Source organism: Elgaria multicarinata, chromosome 3, assembly GCF_023053635.1.
Source record: "Elgaria multicarinata webbii isolate HBS135686 ecotype San Diego chromosome 3, rElgMul1.1.pri, whole genome shotgun sequence".
NCBI lineage: Eukaryota > Metazoa > Chordata > Lepidosauria > Squamata > Anguidae > Elgaria > Elgaria multicarinata.
The window spans coordinates 115,475,258-115,497,305 of record NC_086173.1 but is presented as its reverse complement, the minus strand read 5'-3'; the positions used below and the strand labels follow the sequence as shown (position 1 = coordinate 115,497,305).

At 40.2% G+C, this 22,048-nt stretch overlaps 1 protein-coding gene across 1 annotated transcript in view; it reads left to right on the top strand.

Moving 5' to 3' along the window:
* Positions 1-21,456, top strand: part of DENND6A (DENN domain containing 6A) — a 41,485-nt gene extending 20,029 nt beyond the window's left edge. Inside the window, exons 11-20 of the mRNA XM_063121330.1 lie at positions 2,229-2,324; positions 5,049-5,143; positions 7,919-7,984; positions 8,072-8,136; positions 8,890-8,979; positions 12,254-12,307; positions 12,397-12,506; positions 13,421-13,523; positions 16,145-16,219; positions 20,152-21,456. Of these exons, the coding sequence (XP_062977400.1) occupies positions 2,229-2,324; positions 5,049-5,143; positions 7,919-7,984; positions 8,072-8,136; positions 8,890-8,979; positions 12,254-12,307; positions 12,397-12,506; positions 13,421-13,523; positions 16,145-16,219; positions 20,152-20,277 (880 nt within the window). The 3' untranslated portion in view covers positions 20,278-21,456. The remainder of the gene's footprint in view (positions 1-2,228; positions 2,325-5,048; positions 5,144-7,918; positions 7,985-8,071; positions 8,137-8,889; positions 8,980-12,253; positions 12,308-12,396; positions 12,507-13,420; positions 13,524-16,144; positions 16,220-20,151) is intronic.
* Positions 21,457-22,048: the final 592 nt, after the last annotated feature.

Below are 22,048 nucleotides of genomic sequence, written 5' to 3'. Positions count from 1 at the left end.
GGGCTCTCAGTCTCAGCCCTATCTGTTGATTCTCCCCAAATGGCTCTTACTTCCTTTTATCATCCAAGGCACCCCAAGGAAATCACAAATTGTGCGAAACCCAAACATTTAGGAAACACGTAATTATGCTACCTTACTTATACTGAGTGCTGTAGTCCGCATTATATTTTAATTCAAGAATGTAGGCTTTTTAGCATGTATGAATTTTTGTGAATATGTAATACGGTCAAATGCCACGTAAAAGAAAGTAGTTGGATTGTATCTGATGGCTTTTGAAAGATGATACTTATTTTTGCTATCTTAGTTAAAGTATAATAATAGTAATATGACTCTCAATGAATGAAAAGGTTTTAGTTTGCCTTTTAACTAATTAGGTGCCACCTCCCTGCCACCCCCACCCCCTGGAGTTGCTGTAGAAAGAACTGAGGCAGCTGCTTTCTGAGGTTGTAACACCAACTTTGTAGACATCAAAAAGGACGTATTTTGGTGGGGGTGGGAAGAGGAGAGGTCTGGGTCTGCAGAATCCTATGGCTTCTCTATAACCAGTCCCCAGTCACCGCCAGTAATTGAGCTAGACTTATTTATTTATTTATTTATTTATTTATTTATTTATTTTATTTATTTATATACCGCCCTATAGCTGAAGCTCTCTGGGCGGTTTACAAAAGTTAAAAACAGTGAACATTAAAAAGTATACAAATTTAAAACCATCACAAATATAAAAGCAACAGTATAAAACAGTATCCATTTGAACAACAACAGTTCTGGGGTCCATTAAAAAACAAACGAACTTAGCATATGTTGTTAAATGCTGTTAAATGCCTGGGAGAAGAGAAAGGTCTTGACCTGGCACCAAAAAGATAACAATATTGGCGCCAGGCGAGCCTCATCGGGGAGATCATTCCATAATTGGGGGGCCACCACTAAAAAGCCCCTGTCCCTTGTTGTCATCCTCCAAGCTTTCCTCAGAGTAAGCACTCGGAGGAGGACCTTAGATGTTGAGTGCAGTGTACGGGTAGGTTCATGTCGGGAGAGGTGTTCCGTCAGGTATTGTGGGAGGAGGATGAACAGGAGGCAAAATTACTTTTCCCACTGTGCAGCCAGGAGCCCGACAGGGTATAAGATTTCCAGGAGTGTCTGAGACCAGAGGCTTCTGTCTATTTTAATTGATTAAAATAACATATTACCATGATCTCAGTATACATGCCTCTTGAAATACAGACCTTTTTCAGACGACACACTAAGCCACAGTGGTTAAGCATTTTGAGCTAAATGTTATGACTTAGCATGTTGTATGAACTATATTTAGCGTGTTGTGTGAACCATTTCTAACCATTTATGACTGTAGTTATTGCTACATAACTTCAGTTTAAACACGCTTACGAACCATTTTCTGCAAAAGGGTCAGTGGCCTAACCATGGCTTAACGTATTGTCTGAACAGGCCCGTTGAAGTAAAATAGTAACAACTTAATAAAAAGTTGCCAGTCATTGTGAGAAGGAAAGATGATCATGAGTATTTTCTTTTTCATTACCCTGTCCTAGAAATATGTCAGAACAGCCTGAAAAAAGACAAAAGTTTTAATTGGCTTATTTTAAAATATTTATACCTGATCCAAGAATAGTGTTCAAAGTATCTTATAAATGCATCAGAGGATAAGATTTAATTAATGAGTGGGATCTGCAACAAAACATTGCAGTATGGATTCTCCTGTTCCGAATTTCAGCCAGCCAAGTCTCTTTTCAGGATATTCCATTCTATTCCCCGTCCCTTCAGTTTTCCACCCCCCCACCCCACAACAACAGTCAGCCAGTATTCTGTGGCCATTGAGAGTGCTTAGACCTCATTGAAGTGTTTTGGAGAAGGGTTCTTCCCTTAAGGATCTTTTCTAATTGTTGTTGTTGTTGTTGTTATATTTATTTGTATCCCGCCTTTTGCCCAATACTGGGCCTCGAAACCTCTTGTTTTCATCCCCACGCTTGCTAATACCTCTCTCTTGTACATGGATACTGCCATTTTGGCTACTTAAGCATCCTCATTCAGAGAATGCACTCACTGTTAGAATATAGGATAGGATTAACAGTTCAGCCACAAATATTTTAAAAGACAGCATAAGAATAGCAAAAACATAGTAGAATTTATCTTCATCAATCAGAGTAATCTACAGAGGAAGCATGTAACACACATGAACACCCTTTGATTTTACTGCCTGCGTTTTTGTTTCACAGTTGTATCTCACCTTTGAAGTACTGCAGTGATTTTAGGCCTTATTTTACAATACATGACAGTGAATTCAAAGAATATACCACTCGTACACAGACCCCGTAAGTAAAATTGATTACAGTTATAAAATCTTGATAGAGTAATTTTTCAATCAGTATTCTTTCTTATGCGGTGATCCTATCAATGTCTGCTCAGAAGTAAGTCCCATTGAGTTCAGTGGGACTTACTCCCAAGTAAGTGTGAAGGATTGAAGCCATAAAGGGGTTAAATGAAAACTAAGGACCTGTTTAGGAAGCCTTAACAGAAGGCACTATCCTTCAGTTTTGCAAGCATACGGTCCACAATTAACTATTTTAATTGAGTTTAATATTCAGAGATAGGAAATAGAAAGCAGCTGATGTCTTGATATAATGTTTTATCTTCCAGTATATATAACTTAAACTTACAATAATAGAGCTTCTATCTACAAGGCTATTAAGAAATCCTTTATCAAGTCAGGATAAAAAAAAATCTTAATTCCAGAAAGAACATATATAATGTACCAGTATTCTAAAGTATGCCTAGCCAAATTGTCAAGCTTACAGTATTTGAACTGGTTTTGCATTGAAGTGATGGTACATGAGCATTCTTTCTCCAATAAGTCTCAGTTACTTTTGAACCAAAGTGGAACTGTTTCCAATAAATCATAAAACACAAAACAAAAATGTTTCTTGCAGTATTTCCTTGCTATATGGTAACCTGATAATTAAGTCTGTGATTGTATTAGTTTTATTGGGCTCTGTCTCAAAAACCAGTAACAACTTGTGTTGAAACTATATAATTTTAAAATTTCATTAAACAAAGATCTTAGCAGGGGGAAGTATCCAAACATGGAAACCATATTTGTGAGCAAGATATTTTTAGAAACGAAATTGTTTCGCTTAACCAGTTCCACAGAAACAAAGCAACATTTGAAATGATGACCCACTATGTAAATGTAAAAAAGATCAAGGAACTTGTGGTTTAGCATTTTGCTGCTATTTTAAACAGAGCTGGTACCCTCCGCTGCGACTCTGTGGAATATTTTAGTTTTATGTCTGAGCTTCCCTGTTGCATAGGAGAATTCTCCATTGCAGTGTCTATGTAATAATTCTTCTATTGATTTAGAGGATTGTCCTACTTGCACTTGGATTTACTTGCTGTTCTGTTTAAAGATTTTACTGTAAAATATTCAGAGAGGGAACAATTTTTAATCTAAACTCAGAAGGGTTCCATAAATTAAAAAGTATTCGTTGTCGGAGTAGGCTAATGTTAAGGTGAGGGGGGGAGGCGGAAATAGGAGCTGTTGCAATGCATATTTCTGAGGGAGCAATACTATCCAGGAATCTGAAATATCCTACGGTCCCCCAGACTCTGGCTGGGGGATCATGGGATATTTCAGATTCCTGGATCTTAGGTCAAAGACAGTACTCCAACCTTGGAACCAAGAATCTGAGCTCCCTGCCCCCTCTCCCTTGCAGCCGGTGTGAAGAGAACTGTGTCAGCTGCCTTTCCAAGCTCATAAAAGTGACCTCAGGGAGGAGGGAAAGGGGGAGTGCCAATGGACAGAGAAGGGAGGGGACTGGGGAGGCCATCTTATGCCTATCCCCAGGCCTCCCTAGCCTCCTTCCCATCATGCCCCAGCTAACCAAAATACAGAAGCAAAGATTGCCTCTGCTGCTGTTCCTGCTCTGCGTTGGATGGCCATAAGCTTCCGAGTTTGAAAGCTTATAGCTGTAACGATAGGATTGCACCCTAAATGAGGTTGTGAACATTTTGGAGATTCATCAGTTAGGTACCTTGGGTGTTTTATGCATGTGTGTATGTATGTTCTTCCTCCATTCCCTCCACGCCCCCATCCTTGTTATAGCTGTGCAAACATTCCTGTTTTGTATAGATATTATGCCTCTGCTAGGACATTGAGGAAGCATTGTAACTGCTTTATAAAAAGTAGTTTATCCTTTCCATTATTTAACAGGCATGCCAATTCAGCTGGCGTGTGTGCATTTTATTTATTTATTTATTCAAGATGAAAGCAATAACAACGCGGTAGCAACAATAGTCAGATTGGTGGGTTTAATGAAGAAAATATGACATTGTCACTAACAAGTTTCCCCTCCCTCATGAGACAGGTCTAGCTCTTCTTTGTATAGTCCTTTGCAATTGTTTGAGCGTTTTCTTTAATAAGTTTTCCAGATGAGGTGTTGGTGGTACTTGTTTTTTAAACATTAAATTGTTTTATTCATAATGTAATCTCATTTGTCCTCTCCACTATTTATTTATTTGTCTCCTGTAATTTATACTGTAATCTGCTAATCCCAATATGGAGAAGAAGTGAATATGTTTTAGCTAGAAGAGAAACTTTTTTGGTTTGGAAGTATATTCAAATTCTGTGAGAAATATAGATGTTGGTAAATTTAAACACAAAAGAGAATCTTGTGAAACCTGGAAGACTAACCATCACATGGGTTGGGGTAAGATGATTTTTCTCCAATTTCCCCTGAGAGTCAGAGGATGCTCTGGAACAGCGTGGGAGGTGATGCAGGAGGCTGCTGGAGGAAGCTGCAAAAATAATCTTCCCTTTTCATGAGCAGGAGCCTCTACTGGTTCACAGCCCCTTTCTTGAATGAAAAGAGCCCTTCTTTTTGGGGAGGGGCTAATTTGGATGCAAGTTTTAGTCTTCAATGTGCCACAAAACTCCTCTTTGTGTTTTCTGAAGCAGCATAATACAGCTGCTCCTCTGGAATTTGCTAGCGCTGAATCTATAGAGAGGCTATTATTTCATCGAAGAATTTTCTGCATTTCAGGCCTTCTGTCATATTAGGAGTGACAAATCCATTTTTTGCAAAAACACTGCAGCACTGGCCGCACATCATCCGAATAGGAGACATTAAACTGTCAGGTAAAGTCTTTATACTGACTGCAATTTTATTCTAAGATGTACGAAAGATTACAACTTAATCTCTTTCCTCCTTTAGTCAACAAAACAGGAAACAATAGGGAAATTAGGTAAAGTGGCGAGGATGTTTTGGGTTTTAGGTATGAAACACAGTAGCTTGGCTTTACATCTCCTATTGACTTAGATCACTTTATAGATTGAAAGTTGCAAAAACTGAACCAGGATTGAAACTGAAGTATTGGATCAGACCAAAACAGTCAGTTTGCTGGTATGTATTGAGAGTTGAGTAAGAAATCAAAGGGAAATTGAATAGAATTTAATAGATATAAGTGATAGAAGATATAAATGATGGTCTTCTGTTAGACCATCTTTGTTTTGTAAAAGAGTATGTATTTACACCAGCAAAACTCTACATTAAACAAAATGGAAAGGTTTTCAGTTTTCATATAGCAAGGCTACTTACTAATTTGTATGAAAATTCATATTTAGAAAGCCAGTGTTTCTTGGCCACAGCAAGAGATGTGCAAGGCTATACAGATGGGGGAGGCAAAGCTATGGAAGGCAGAAGGGTGATGGGTGCCAAGCTTTCTACACCTGCTTCCACCTCTTGCTCACTCTCCAGGCCTGCCACTTCCCTGATGCTCTTTTTGTGAGCATCTTGTTAGGTTTGATACCACTACTTCTGCCACAACCAGAGAAAAAGTGAAGGGTATGTGAGCAGAGGGGATGTAGTACATAGGACTTCCTCTTCATTTCCAGAATGCAGTGGTTTATGCTTGCCTAGCCTTCACTAAAGCGGGAGAATGAAGAAAGGAAGGAGGCAGCCAGGCCATTGTGCACGGTTTGCATTCTGAGATGGAGCAGTACTCTTGAACTCCCAGCCTCTCCCCAGTAGCAATTGGAATCATGTTGTTTTGCTCCATTTGTGTTCACCTCTTGTGGCGCTACAACCAATGAGAGTAATTGCTTCAGCCTACATACAAAATGGGGTGAGACTGCTGGTCCATCTACCTAACCATTGTCTACTTCACCCTTCCCCAGCCTAGTGCCCTCCAGATGTGTTGGACTATAACTCCCATCATCTCCAACAAACAATGGCTATGCTGTCTGAGGATTATGGGAGGTGTAGTCCAACATACCTGGAGGGCACCAGATCTGCACTCTGACTGACAGCAGCTCTCCAAGGTCTAGGGCAGAGATTATTCCCAGCCTTGCTACCTCGGATCTTTTAACTGAAGTTCTCAGGGGTTAAACCTTGGATTCAAAGCAGAGGGGACAGGCGTGGTGTTTGCCATCACGTCCTTGCAGGGAAAGGCCACCTCCCAACCCAGCTTGTCAATACCATTTAAGACTTCAGTGTATAATCAAGAAAGAAAGTAAAATTACACTGGTGCAAGTTAGTAAATTGCCTTGCTCTGTAAAAGACAAGAAGAGTTATGTAAGGTTGCACTCTCTAAAGCTAACCAATTGGGCCTATGAAATACGTTTGCCTTTTCAGGTCTTAGTTTTTGAGACTACAACAGTGACAGCTATCTGGACCGAAATAAATATAGAAAACATAACGAAAGGCAATCCTTCATTGCTTCAGACAACACTTTTAAAAATTATATCTTAACTTGTAATTTGCTATCCGGTGGCAAATAACTTCGTTTTATTATTTATTATTATTATTTATTTATTTATCATACTTATACCCCGCTCCTCAGCCAAAAAAGGCTCTCGGAGCGTATATGCAAATAATGCCAAGGGTTTTTTTTCTGCAAATGAATTTTGCCTTATGGCTGGTCACTATCTATATGACTAATGTGTGGGATCTAAAGGACTCATAGGGCTTCCACATGTGCAGAGGGCCAGAAATCATGGCTCACCAGGACACTGTCCATTCCCACTACAGCTTAAAACTAAGGTTGCAGTTTTAAGCATGCTTACCTGGGGAAATGTCGCTTCAAACTTAGTGGGACTTTTTTCCGAGTAGGCATGCATAAGATTGAGCTGTTAGCTCTTGATTTTGCACTGCATTTCTGGGTGAGATCAGAGACAAGCCTTTTCTCCCATCCCTCATCTCAAAGTTTTGAGCTGGAGAGGGGATGAAATCCCCACAGTTGTCCGTGCTTCCAAGCCCTTGGAAGCACGTTCCAAGCAAGAACGATCCCCTCTCCCCTACAGCTCCAAACTTGGCACTAGACAGCCAAGGCACTTGGACTGTGTCTGCCAGCCATTGCTCAAACAGCCAGCCTTCTTTTCCAGAGCTGAAGGACAAGGCTGGGACTTACTTTGGCACTGAGTGGCAGAGATGCTCTGAGCATTGAAACAACAAGCCCCAGCTGTCTTCTCCAGCTTGGAGCAGGAGAGGGGAGAACCTTGCCCATTGTTGCATTGTGCCCTCCCAGCTTAGTATAACTGCAGCTCCAATAACTTCATCCTTGCCAGGGGAAAATGGAATATTCATCATGGCAATGATGGCATTTGGAATTTTGGACTAGTGTATGGAATCAACGTAGACCACCCAGATAGCTTTAGCTATTGAGTGGAATAGAAATGTTAAATCATAATACATAATTAGAGTGTTGTATATGCTCACTGGGGTCCTTTATCCCATCTTATCAGAGAAGAAGAGTTAGTTTGCACCCTCTGAAAATATTGGAGACCTCTGTGGTCAGAAGCTAACAATTGGCAAAGCTCTCTTTTGTATGCAGAACAACTTTAAGTTCTTGGGCTCTTGAGATCCTGGCATTTGATTTATATGTTCATGTAGTGTCTGTTTACTCATTTTGGCAGGTGAAGTCCCAAAGCAGGTGAAAGTGAAAAAGTTGAAGAACTTAAAGACTTTGGATTCTAAACCTGGTAATAAGTTTTATCATTATAAACTTACTAGGTGCAGTATACTCTTACAGATCAAAACCAGAGGAAAATTCTGTTTTTCCCCCTCAGGTGTTTATACATCTTATAAGCCATACTTGAACAAAGATGAAGAAATAATAAAACAGTTACAAAAGGTAATATTTCCAATTTGTAGCTGAATGAAGCATTAATAGTAATAGATCTTGGGCAGAGGCAGAAAAGTGAGGGGTATGTACTTTTTTTTTTTTTAAACAAAAGGAAAACAATGTAATAGTTTTCTTTAAGGGAAACATTTTTTTTACTCCTTTTCTACAAAGTGTCCTTTCTATTAAACTCCCCAAACTATGGTTCCCCCTTGTGAATTCCAACTGAACACAAGATAGAGCTTGAGAGAAAGTAATCTGAGTTGTGTTTATATACCCATGGAGGTGTGTTGTGATTTGAGTGCTGACTGACCCCACATCTTATGCTCTGTCATGACAATGTGGGCGAGGCAGTTGTCAAAGCAGGAGACAGATCTTTTCTTTTCTTTTTCTCTCTTGCACCATGTCTGGGGCCATATTTTATTCTTGCATTCTGTCTGTTAAGTACAACAACAAAAAGCCTTGTGGCACCTAAAAACCAACAAATGGGTTCAGACAGTCTTTATTCTTTTAGTCTTTAAGGTGCTACAAGACTCTTTGTTTTTGCTGCAGCAGATAACATGGCTATCCCTCTGTTAAGTGCTAGCAATCTATTGCTTTAGTTAATTCATGGCTTTAAATAAGGAATCTATAAATTATATAGAAGTATTATAAGTGCACCATTAATATAATATAATAGATGCACTTATCAATGGAGTAAGACTATAGCATGTAGTCTTTAAAATGTTGAGAAAGTAGACTACTTATTTTGATTCTCTTTTTTAGGGAGTACAGCAGAAGCGTCCTGGAGAAGCCCAAAGCATAATTCTTCGACGTTACTTCTTGGAACTGACCCAAAGCTTCATTATTCCTCTAGTAAGCTGCCCTATATATGACATTTCTCTATTGATCAGTGAAAATTGCAGATATGTGTAATTAAATATCTTAGCTGCAATCCTCTACACACTTTCCTGGAAGTAAGTCCCATTGAACTCAGTGAAGCTTGCCTCTCAATAGACATGCATAAGCTTGCGTTGTTAGAAGCCTAGGGTGAAGACAGAATTTTACAATGGGTTATTCACCTAGAGCAGTGGTTCTCAACCTGGGGCACTCCAGATGTGTTGGACTGCATCTCCCAGAATGCCCCAGCCAGTCCAACACATCTGGAGCGCCCCAGGTTGAGAACCACTGACCTAGAGGGTGATGCCAGCGTCACAATTTGCCTGTTAGTCAGAAAATGTTTTAAAATAATTGTTCTTAAAAAAAGTATAATCCATTTAATCTTGGATTGAGCATGAGTGCCACCCCAACCCCCCAAAAGTCTATACAAGTGCTATATTTGCATTCAGTCTTTTGTAAAGATGACATTCAACTTGTCGGTGAATAGCAGTGCAATCCTAAGTATGTTTACTTTGAAGTAAGTTCCACTGTGTTCAGTGAGGCTTACTTCCATGTAAATGTATATAGGATTGCAGTCTTTGTGATTACAAAAATGTTCTAAACAAAATTTCCTTTTGCAGAATGTAAAACAAAGTGCTTCAGAGGACCTTATACATGTTACATTTTCCTGTGTGGATATACTGTCTTTTTGTACAACTTTTATTTTTCTCTTTTTGACTGTCCATACAGATGTTTCTAGTAACCAATGTAGTTGTATATCTTGCCTTACTTTTGCTAATACTGCGAAAATTTGGGGATTAGTGTGATGTTTTTAAAAACATAACTTCAGATTAAACTATCTTTTGAGCAGATCAATATAGTACAATGTATAACTAGATAGATTTGGCCCTACAGCCAGGTTTCTACTGCATGCAATGGGCATGAGGGTGCAATTGCCTTCATGTGAATTTCCTGTGGGCAACTGGTTGGCCATTGTGTGAACAGAATGCTGGACTAGATGGACTTTTGGTGCTTTTTATGTTCCTATGCTTCTTCTTGATTCCTGCATTGGGCAGGGGGTTGGACTCGATGGCCTTATAGGCCCCTTCCAACTCTACTATTCCACGATTCTACCCTGTATTCCTTTTACCCTGTGCATTGCTTACTCACCAAAGGTATTAATAGCATATGTAACATCTGAGAGTTAAATCCAAAGTTAGTCTTACTTGAAATAAATGGGACATTAAGGGGACATATTAGTCATGACTAACTTCAGTCCCATGGGACTGAAGTTAGTCATGACTAATATGTCCCCTTCATTTCAATGGGTCTACAAGTAGGACCAACTTTAGATTTATTTATTTATTTATTTATTACATTTTTATACCGCCCAATAGCCAAAGCTCTCTGGGCGGTTCACAAAAATTTAAACCATTAAGAACATAATAAAACATCCAACAATCTAAAAACCCAAATATAAAATACAATATAAAAAGCACAACCAGGATAAAACCACACAGTAGAAATTGTTATAGGATTAAAATACAGAATTAAAACAGCAAAGTTTAAATTTAGGTGTTAAAATACTGAGAAAATAAAAAGGTCTTCAGCTGGCAACGAAAAGAATACAGTGTAGGCGCCAGGTGGACCTCTCTGGGAAGCTTGTTCCATAGCCGGGCTGCCACAGTGGAGAAAGCCCTCCTCCTAGTAGCCACCTGCCTAATTTCCTTTGGCAGGGGCTCACGGAGAAGGGCCCCTGTGAATGAACTTAATGTCCAGGCAGGTACATATGGGAGGAGGCGTTCCTTCAAATAACCTGGCCCCAAGCCGTTTAGGGCTTTGTATGTTAGTACCAGCACTTTGAATCAGGCCCGGACCTGGACTGGCAGCCAATGAAGTTATAAAAGGACTGGCGTGATGTGATCTCACCAGCCAGTCCCTATTAGTAAACGGGCTGCCCTGTTTTGTACCAGCTGAAGTTTCCGAACTGTTTTTAAAGGCAGCCCCACGTATAAAGCATTGCAGTAATCCAAACGAGAGGTTATCCGAGCATGGATAACTGTAGTTAGGCTATCTATCCAGATAAGGGTGTAGTTGGTATATCAGCCTAAGCTGATAAAAGGTGCTCTTTGCCACTGAGTTCACTTGTGCCTCAAGTGACAGTTCTGGATCCAAGAGCACCCCCAAACTATGGACCCGATCCTTAAGGGAGAGTGCAACCCCATCCAGGACAGGGCAAACATCACCTCGCCGGACAGATGAACCACCTGTTAAAAGTATCCACCTGTCTGGATTGAGTCTCAGTTTGTTAGCCCTCATCCAGTCCATTACCGTGCCCAGGCACTGGTTCAGAACAGTCACTGCCTCACCTGGGTTTGATGAAAAGGAGAGGTAGAGCTGGGTATCATCCACATATTGATGACACCTTAGTCCACATCTCCGGATAACCTCCCCCAGTGGTTTCATGTATATGTTGAACAGCATAGGGGAGAAAATAGAGCCATGTGGAACCCCGTGGCATAAGTGCCACAGCACAGAGCAATAATCCCCCAGCATCACCTTCTGGAATCGGCCATCCAAGTAGGAGCGGAACCACTACAACGCAGTACCTCCAACTCCCAGCTCAGACAACCTATCCAGAAGGATACCATGGTTGATGGTATCAAAAGCCACTCAGAGGTCCAGGAGAACCAACAGGGTCTCACTCCCCCTGTCTTTCTCCTGACAGAGGTCATCCCAAATGGCGACCAAGGCAGTTTCCATTCCAAAACCAGGCCTGAGACCCGATTGAAATGGATCTAGATAATCCGTTTCATTCAAGAATGCCTGGAGTTGTCCTGCAACTGAGAATTTACATTGGTGTTTCCTCCAGTTCCCTCATGCAGTTCTGGATTAAAAAGAAGAGCAGGTGGGAGAGGCAAGGGTAGCTTATGGTGACCCAGGGTAGCTTATGGTGACCCAGATGTTATCCTTTCAAGGGGTAGATTTGTCCCAAGGGTACCTAGCTGTTAAGCAATGATATATCATGTGTTAGCTTTTCTATTCAGCTTATTTTTAGATACTTTGAACCAAATGAAATGTTGGATGTTTTATTTTGTTCTTAATGGTTTTAATTTTTGTGAACCGCCCAGAGAGCTTCGGCTATTGGGCAGCATAAAAATGTAATAAATAAATAAATAATAATAAAATAAAAATAAATAATTTTGGATTTGTCTAGTACAGAAATCAAACATCAGAATTTATTTATTTATTGCACCTCTGTTGTTTTCAGGAACGATATGTAGCAAGTTTGATGCCTCTGCAAAAGAGCATATCACCTTGGAAGGTGAGAATATCTTTGTAAGATGAACATTTTGTTTTGTGAAGAGCTACAGTCTCGTGCTCTGTTCACTTGGAGCTGTGTTTCCCTTATAGAGTCCACCACAATTGAAACCTTTCAGCCAAGAGGAATTTATGAAAACACTTGAGAAAGCAGGGCCTCAGCTTACCTCTAGATTAAAAGGAGACTGGATAGGACTGTACAGGTAACTTTGTCATACTAAGTTATATATAAATTACAACCTAAGCAAGATGCAAATCTGTTAAAAAAAAACAATTAAAAGCCAGAGAAAAACCATGTCTCTCACACTAACTGAACTATTTTGCAAATGTTTATTTATTTATTTATTACATTTTTATACCGCCCAATAGCCGAAGCTCTCTGGGCGGTTCTTTTCTAGCTTATGTGAATCCATCAACTTGTGTCATAAGAGTATTGCAAAAACATAGTGCTTTTCATTATTATTTGATCAACATGTAAAAAAAAATGCTTTTGTAGTAAGCATATTAATAATGCGAGAGCGATTTTACTATATGCCATGTTTTACAAATGTTAAGTCAAATTATTCATCCTTTCCATAGCCCCAAAAGGTAGGCATTTACTGTTCCCACTTTATAGTTTGGGAATGGGGCCAGAAGAGCATTTGCAAAGGAAACCTGGTGAGTCCACATTTAAGCTGGAATTTAAACACTGCATCTGTAGTAACGTCTGGGGCTGATGGCTTCATGTGCATCTCACATCAATAGCCAGTTAAGAAGTTTCCATTCAAACTGAAAGCCTTGTCTCTACAATGTGCAAAGTACCAAGGCTTTGGATATGAATCAATCCATTTTGCCCTAGCAAGAGGAACTATTTTAACATGGGAAGTAGCAAATCAACATATTGATATTTGTTTTTAATTGTTGACTAGTGAGTTATTGTCCCGAGAGAGATTAGACACGTTTTAAGAGAGACTTTTTAAACAAACAATTGTCAGAGGGGCTGCCCAGTATTTCCCACAGTCAATAATAGTTACATTTTAAGTTTTTAAATATGCTTGGCTTAGAAGGCAGAGAATTGCTGCAACTTTGATTTACAGAGTGTTCTGCTAATAAAAGTCATTTCCCCTTTGTCTTTAAGGCATTTTCTGAAATCTTGTAATTTTGATGGTTGGTTCAAGACGCGGCGGAAAGAAATGACACAGAAGCTGGAGGCCTTGCATTTAGAAGCATTGTGTAATGAGGTTAGAGAAGTGGCTTTGCATTAAGCCTTTTCTTCCTTATCTCCTCTATGGGTATTTATAATACAAAGCACAATTTGTACTTGAAAACCCAGTTTAACTTGCATGGTTAAGAATGTTCTGACAAGAAAAATGCAAATGTTTATATAAAGTCATGTTAAATGACCGGAATCCAAAGGGCCATGCAGAGTCTTGCATGTGCACATTGGGTCTCTTCAGTCCCCACCTTCCAATTGTAGTTCCTTGTGCCCCTTGAATACCTGCCAAAGGACTCTTTGGAACAGCATTGCATTAGATGATGATGATGATGATGATGATGATGATGATGATTATCTATTTATATAGCACCATCGATGTACATGGTGCTGCACAGACCACACAGTAAATAGCAAGACCCTGCCGCATAGGCTTACAATCTAATAAAGTTGTAGTAAACAATAAGGAGGGAAAGAGAATGCAAACAGGCACAGGGAAGTGTAAGCAGGCACCGGGTAGGGTGAAGCTAACAGTATAGAGTCAGAACAAACTCAATGTTTAAAAGCTATAGGGAAAAGAAGAGTTTTTAGCTGAGTTTTAAAAGCTGTGATTGAGTTGGTAGTTCTCAAGTGTTCTGGAAGAGCGTTCCAGGCATGAGGGGCAGCAGAAGAAAAAGGACGAAGCCGAGTAAGGGAAGTGGAGGTCCTTGGGCAGGCGAGAAGCATGGCATCAGAGGAGCGAAGAGCAAGAGCGGGGCAATAGTGTGAGATGAGAGAGGAGAGATAGGCAGGAGCTAGACCGTGAAAAGCTTTGAAGGTCAACAGGAGAAGTTTATATTGGATTCTGGAGTGAATTGGAACCCAATGAAGAGATTTCAGAAGCGGAGTGACATGGTCAGAGCGGCGGGCCAGGAAGATGATCTTAGTGGCAGAATGGTGGACAGAGACCAGCGGACTGATGTGAGACGAGGGGAGGCCAGAGAGAAGGAGGTTGCAGTAGTCCAACCGAGAGATAACCAGTGCGTGAACGAGAGTCTTGGCAGAAGAGACAGACAAAAATGGTCGAATCCTGGCAATATTATACAGGAAGAAACGACAAGATTTAGCTACTGCCTCGATATGAGGAATAAAGGAGAGCGAGGAATCAAATATAAAGCCAAGACTACGAGCTTCCTTGACCGGAGTAAGCGTGACATCGTTGACAGTAAGAGAGAATGAGAGGTGAGGAGAAGGTTTAGGAGGAAAAACAAGCAGTTCAGTTTTTGCCATATTGAGTTTCAAACGGCGATGAAACAGCCAGGCTGAGATATCTGTAAGACATGCCGAGATACGATCGTGAACATCAGGAGAAAGTTCTGGAGATGAGAGATATAGTTGTGTGTCATCGGCATACAGATGGTATTGGAGGCCATGAGATTGAATAAGTTTACCCAAGGGCAGCATGTATAGAGAAAACAGCAACGGGCCAAGCACCGAGCCTTGCGGAACCCCTACTGAAAGGGGAAAGGAGGAAGACGAGCTGCCGTTAGCCGACACGCTGAAAGAGCGACCCTCTAGATGTAGGAGCTGCCACTGGAAGGGGAATTATCCGCTCTCCCTGGTCTATGCAGTACTTTATGTTCACAGACGACTTCGGTCTCTCATAATTCAAGAACATGGGGTCATCTCATGCAGCTGATTGGTGGGATATTCAGGACAGATAAAAGGAAGTACTTCTTCACACAGCACATAATGGTTTTATCCCGGTTGTGCTTTTTATATTGTATATTGTATTTGTGATTTTAAATTGTTGGTTGTTTTTATGCTCTTCATGGTTTTAATTTTTGTGAACCACCCAGAGAGCTTCGGCTATTGGGCGGTATAAAAATGTAATAAATAAATAAAATAATGAAACTAGGGAATTTGCTACCACAAGATGTAGTGATTACCACCAGTTTGGGTTGCTTTAAAGGGGTTTGGATAAATTCCTGGAGAAGGCTATAAATGAGCACTAGTCTTGATGGCCATATGCTACCTCCAGTATCAGAGGCAAGTAAGCCAAGGCACACCAGTTGCTGGGGAATATGGGAGGTAGGGTGCTGTTGCACCTGTATTGTGCTTGTAGATTGGCCACTGTGTGAACAGAATGTTGGACTACTAGATGGACCCTTGGTTTGATCCAGCATGACTCTTCTTATGTTCTTATGTCCTAGCCAGTATCAACTTGTAGCTTTCTAGATGTTTTATCTTATAACTCCTGTCGATTCTGGCCATCATAGGCAATGGTCAGGAGTGAGGGGAGTTGTAGGCCACAAGTTACCCACCCCTGACCTAGAGTTATGAAGTGTTTTGGAGAACTCGAAAGCTTGTGTACTCTTTTGTCATGTTTTGGTTGGCTTTAATAAAGGTATTGCTCTTCTGCAGGCTTGGGATAAATATTTATGAAGTCTGTAAACACCTGAAGTATAAATTAGTAATCTAGTGGGATCATAGACTTCCACTCAGACCATTTTTAACTGTTGTTTTATAAAATGCACTGGTTTGCTTAGAGACAATACTTAGAGGTATTTAAGATATTCTATGAAGATACAATAATGAAACCTTTTTGTGTCCTGCCTTAAGTGGCAATTTTTAATGAATCAATTTTAAATATATTCTTTGTTTTGACAGGATTTACTTTTCTGGAGTCAAAAACACACTGAAGTCGAAACTGTGGATCTAGTCTTAAAATTAAAGAATAAACTGGTATGTGGATAAGTGTATTCAAAGCATTCTATTTGCCATTGCCAGCATTTGTGATTTCCCTAATTCTAATTATTCCAGTTGTGTATCATCTCCTGTCACAACTTGTGTTAACTAGAAGTATTTTTGTGTTGCTTGCATCTCTTTCAAAATCTCATTGCTCAGCTTCAAGAAAAGAAAATGTTGTACTGGTCTTCTCCAAGAGCTGCAAGTAACGCTCAATTGCAGATATTCAAACTAACCACATATTTTGAGTGCCATTGGTATTAGGGGACAAATAGTGATTTAAGGCACAATTCTATACATGTTTAGACAAAGAAAATGCCTGCACTCCCAGCATGCCTCAGCCAGCATAGCTGGCTGGGGCATGCTGGGAGATATAGGCCTTCTCCCTGTCTAAACATGCATAGGATTGCACCCTTAAAGGATCTTCCTAGGAGGCAGGACAAATGTATAGAGCAGGATCATCAAGCCTCTATAAAGATTAAATGTCATTGTTATGATTTGCAATGGAGACTGTTCAGCAGACTTGTTGGGATAGATTCCATATCCAATTGTCCTGTGGGGAGAGTTAGCCCAGACTTTACTTGACGTTTTACCTAACTGGGCAGCAGAAAGAGTTTGAGATTAGCACAGCCTCATCCTCTGTTAGAAACTGCTGCCCATGATTGCTTTCCCTTTTCCTGCCAGGAGAAAGAAAACACTCACATAGCAGCCTGCATGATGATAGGAAAATGCAGCAGAGGGTTATGACTGCTGTGCACACACCACCCTTTTCGGGTGAGGAATGTGGAGTGGTAGTAGATAGAGTGCTGAGAATCTCTCTGCTGTATTTCCCACCTGGACTACAAGGGTGGACTGTGGTTGTTCATACTTGGCAGTCTTACTCCATTCCCTGTACGCTTTTTTCCTGGCCTCTTCCTGCACCTATATAAACCTCATTTCTTTCTTTTTTTGTGATGGTTTCCCTGCAATCTCCCCATGGACATATTTTTTGCCTTCCAGCAATTCTAGGCAGCTACTCCTCTGGTATCTTAGACTCTGAGTGTGTATTACTTGTAGCATTTCCCTTGTAGGTGAAATTCAAGAAAGGTACTTGCAGAATAATATGCTTCCTTGTTAGTAGCTCTCTCTGGTGGTGGCGTGCAGCTACTGAAGATACTTACATTTGTAAATACTACTGTGGAAGACATTGCATTTTTCCCTATTTACTTAAAACTGTTGTCACTTCTACACAGGAGGTAGTAAGTGTGTGTGTGAGGGGGTACCCCTTCAACCAAAGGTTGGTTGAAACAAACCAAGGAAGCTTGTCCATTTAGCTCAGTATTGTCTACACCAGCCTTCGCCAAGCTGGTGCCTTCCAGATGTTTTGGACTTCAACTGATATCAGACCCAGCCAGCATAGCCAATGGTCAGGATTCTGGGAGTTGTAGTGCAAAACTTCTGGAGGGCGTGAGGTATGGCGTGGTGGTTCTACACTGAATGGTAGCAGTCTTTCCCAGCTGTGTTTGGAGATGCTGGGGATTGAACCTGGGACCTTTTGCATACAAAGCTTGTGCTCTGTCTCTGAGAAATGGCCCTTTCCCAAATAGATGGCTTATATAACAATGCCACCTTAGGGTACTTGTGGCAATGTCTTCCTATTGGTGACATTGTGCCCAAACACGCCAAGTGCAAGGAACCAAACAACAATGCAGTGGACCAGTAATTAGTTTTTTTATACAAAATTTATAATATTAAATGGTACAATGTGAAAACACTGAGAGCCAGTGTGGTGTAGTGGCTAAGGTGTCGGACTGGGAGTCGGGAGATCCGGGTTCTAGTCCCCACTCAGACTCTCAGCCCAAACCACCTCACAGGGTTGTTGTTGTGAGGATAAAATGGAGAGGAGGAGGAGGAGGATTATATACACCACCTTGGGTTCCTTGGAGGGATATAAATGCAATAATAAAATAAATAAATAACAATTAAACTCAGTACTTTTTTGAAATATTGATATGAACAATCAATAGGTTTTCAAAAACAATATAAGTGAAGGTCTTAACTATCAGTTTCACAAAAGAGTTATAGCAGGCAATCTACAGTTCTATCTGGCAACCTATGAGTTTTTCAAAAACCAGTTATATTTATTCTATGGACCCCAGTGAATTATTTTCCTCAAGTATTCAGGTAGATGCAACTCATAATGGTTTATAATAATTTACAAAATTTATAACGATATGTAAGGACTGATAATGTTGGGAAAACAGTTTAACATTTCTAATCGACTGAATTGTCAATAGTCTGCTGGTTGGTACAGGCGAGAGAACCTTTTTTTGAGGGTTGAATAATGGTGAGATAATCCCTCGTTTCTTCAGCTCACCCTTCCAAAGAGTCAATGCTCTTACAACCAGTCACAGACACGGCAGTCAAGATGTAATCTGTCGGGTATTCCAAGGATCTTTATTAGATTCAGTGGTTTTTAACTTGTTCATAAATGTTCTGGAATTAGGAGAGAATAGTGAGATGGCCAAGTTTGCTGATGGCACCAAATTATTTAGGGTGGTTAAAACAAAAAGGGATTGCGAAGGGCTCCAAAAGGAACTCACCAAATTGGGGGAACAGGCATTAAAATGGCAAATGTAAGCAAGTGTAAAAAGATGCACGTGGGGTGGGGGGAATCCCAACTTCATCTGTGTGTGTGTGTGTGTGTGTGTGTGTATGTGATATATGCGCTCATGGAATATAAGATGGAGGTGACTGACCAGGACAGTGATCTTGAGGTTATGGCAGACAGCTCAACGAAAACATCAAACCAGTGTGCAGCTGCTTTGAAAACGGCAAATAGCATGTTGGGGATCATTGGGAAAAGAATAAAAAATGAAGGTGCCAATAAAAAAATGAATACTGCACGCAGTTCTGGTCAGTGCACCTCAAAAGGGATCTTGTAGAGCTGGGGAAAAAGCAGAAAATGGCAACCAAAAGCGTTAAGGGGCTGGATCAGTTGTCCTATAAAGAAAGATTTTGAGCTTTTTAGCTTAGAAGAAAGGCAAGCAAAGGGGGAACATAGAGGTGTATACAAATATGCATGATCTAGAGAAAATGGATAGGGAGAAGTTTTCTTCATTGCTCATAATACTAGAATCTGGAGTCATCCAAGGAAGCTGAGGACAGCTTATTAGGACAGATAAAAGGAAGTACTTCTCTACAGAGCACATCATTGAACTACGGAATTTGTTACCACTTGGATAGGTTTAAAACAGGCTTAGACAAATTCATGGAAAATATCAATGGTTACTAGGCATGTCATGATAGCTATTTGTTGCCTCCAGTATTGGAGGAGGTATGTCTCTGAATACCAGTTGCTGGGAAACAAGAGCAGGAGGGTGTTGTGCTCGTGTCCTGCTTTTGACCTTTCCTCGAGTATCTGCTTTGCCACTGTGGGAACAGAATGCTGAACTAGATCAGCCTTTGGTCTGGTGCAGCTCTTAGATTCATCTTCAACTCTTCCTGTGAGCAGGTAACTCCCTGTCTGTTTAGTTGCCAGAATCTGGGTGGGCTGCCTCAAATCATTCTTGAAAATGTTAAAGGTTTCTCCACTAGGGAGAAATTAGACTCAATTTGAAATTTTCAGAATACCTGTAAGGAATTCTGAATTAAAGTTTTTAGAGAGGTATATAGAGGTTGTTTGTGAATGCCCAAAATCAAGGGAGCATACCCAAAGAGAAGGTTCCAAATCTAACTACCTGCTGAACTCAGCTTGCATGAATCCTGAATATACAGAGATCCTCTTCACGTGTAACTGAGGTTGCACCAATATTAATGTAGCAGTTTGGTAGGTGTATGGATGATTGGGATATCAAATACTTCATTGATGATTGTTTTCATGAATGTTGAATTCTCCCTGATTCTTCAAAATTAACAAAGATTTTTAATTGCATTTTCTGTGGTTACAGGCTGATGGAGAAAATTTACCTGTGAAAGCTGGCACTATGGAAAAGTTACAGATGCACATTGATTCAATTATACTTGCACAGCCGGAAGATTTGCAGGGTATCCTGAACAAAACTGGCTCAACGTGACTAATTGAATTTTTATGCAGCCAAATGTACCACATCACACATTTCAAAGGTATAAAGAGGACACACTCAGAGAATCAGAGAACAGTAGATGTGAAAAATATATGGTAATGGAATTAGACCGTGTTTATACTTCTAAAAAGCTTGTTAAATTAGCCCTTGGAGTTTAACTTGAATATAGAAGAAACTGAAAGATTTTTGTTTGTCAATTATGTTTAAAACAAAGTGCTCTTATTGAAAATCTGCATACATCTTAAACTTTTACATACAGGCCCACAATGCAGTGCAGGCATTGCAAACCTTCTTAAACTGGTGGTGCTCTGCCCACTTTTTTCAGACTCAGGGGAAGCAATATTCCAGTTGGTTTCAAAGCTGTCTCTCTTAAAGTAACAGCTAGTAGCCTTCCAGTGAGTAATTTTAAAATATATTTTATCTCCTATTAAGATTTCAAATGGCAGTCTACAAAACATTGTAGCTCATTTCATATATCATGGAAATGTATTGCCAAAATGTGATTTAGTCATTAGGACCACCCCTTTGGGCTTGCATATTCCTCCCTCTGTCCCTCCTACTTCTTTAGGTCGGTGTGCTAACTATAGTCTGCTGTGGTACCTCAGCTGGGAAAACTGCTGTTGCTGCTAATCTTACTTTGTCCCCAGACTGGAGACTGAAATCAGGAATTGAAACCCATTTCAACCCCTGGTTTCAGTCTCCAATTTGGACACAAACTAGTTAGCAATAATCATAGGTTGTTGAACTGAGATATCGCAGCGGACTGCAGTTATCTTAATTGGGGTGGGTGGGGGAGAGTACATGTACCCAAAGGAATAGGAGGAAAAGAGGGAGTACTATGCTCTTGTAAGGGATCTCCTGATCACATCAGCTTTGTGACACCTGAATCGAGCTGATGACTTGAGATTTTCAGTGTACAATAATGCAATTACTACTTACTTGGAAACAAATCTGTTTCTGGAGCAGATATAGATTAGCAAACTACAAAGTAATTGATTTACTACCGGTTATGTTTTTTCTTAAGATTGTATATTTTTCACTGGTTGATGTAGATTCCTTCGAGAAAAAAACAGTATTAACCCCACCCCACCCCTTTTTAAGGTTAGGATCCAATTAAGTGGGTGATTCTCATCAAAGCTCTTAAACTGTCTTATCATGCTAATCTAAAGTTTAAATTGCAAAACTAAAATTCAAATTTCAAAGCTTCATTGAAACTTTATCTAATTGTCAAATGCCTCCCAGAATGCCTCTGTGCGACCACCTCACTGATTTTCTTTAAGTCTCCCCTAAAACTCACCTTTTCCAGGAAGCCTATGGATCATCCCCCTAATCCCTATACTTAATTGTAACTAAGCCAAAGTATGTGTATTCAAGTAATCACATATTCTTCCCCTGCTTACCATGCCTCTTCCCCCACTTCCTCTGTTGTTTCCCTGTATTTATTTTAGATTGTAAGCCCCTTGGGATAGGGACCTGTCATACCTGTTCTTTGTAAAGGGCCATGTGTATCGACGGCGCTATAAGAATAAGAATAGTAGCAGCAGAAAATACATATCAGACCTGCTATAGAGATCTTTACTCGTTGAACAGGCCCCTCTATTTCCTCATGCCAAATATATAAATATGGCGCAGTCTCTCCTGACATCATTAATCAGCTATTAGAGTGCGGAGACAGCATGTTCTTATGTGTGATTGTTTTGGGAATGGGCCACCTACCCACCCAGTATGTTAGATACAGGGCTTTTCTTTTTCTTGTACCAGG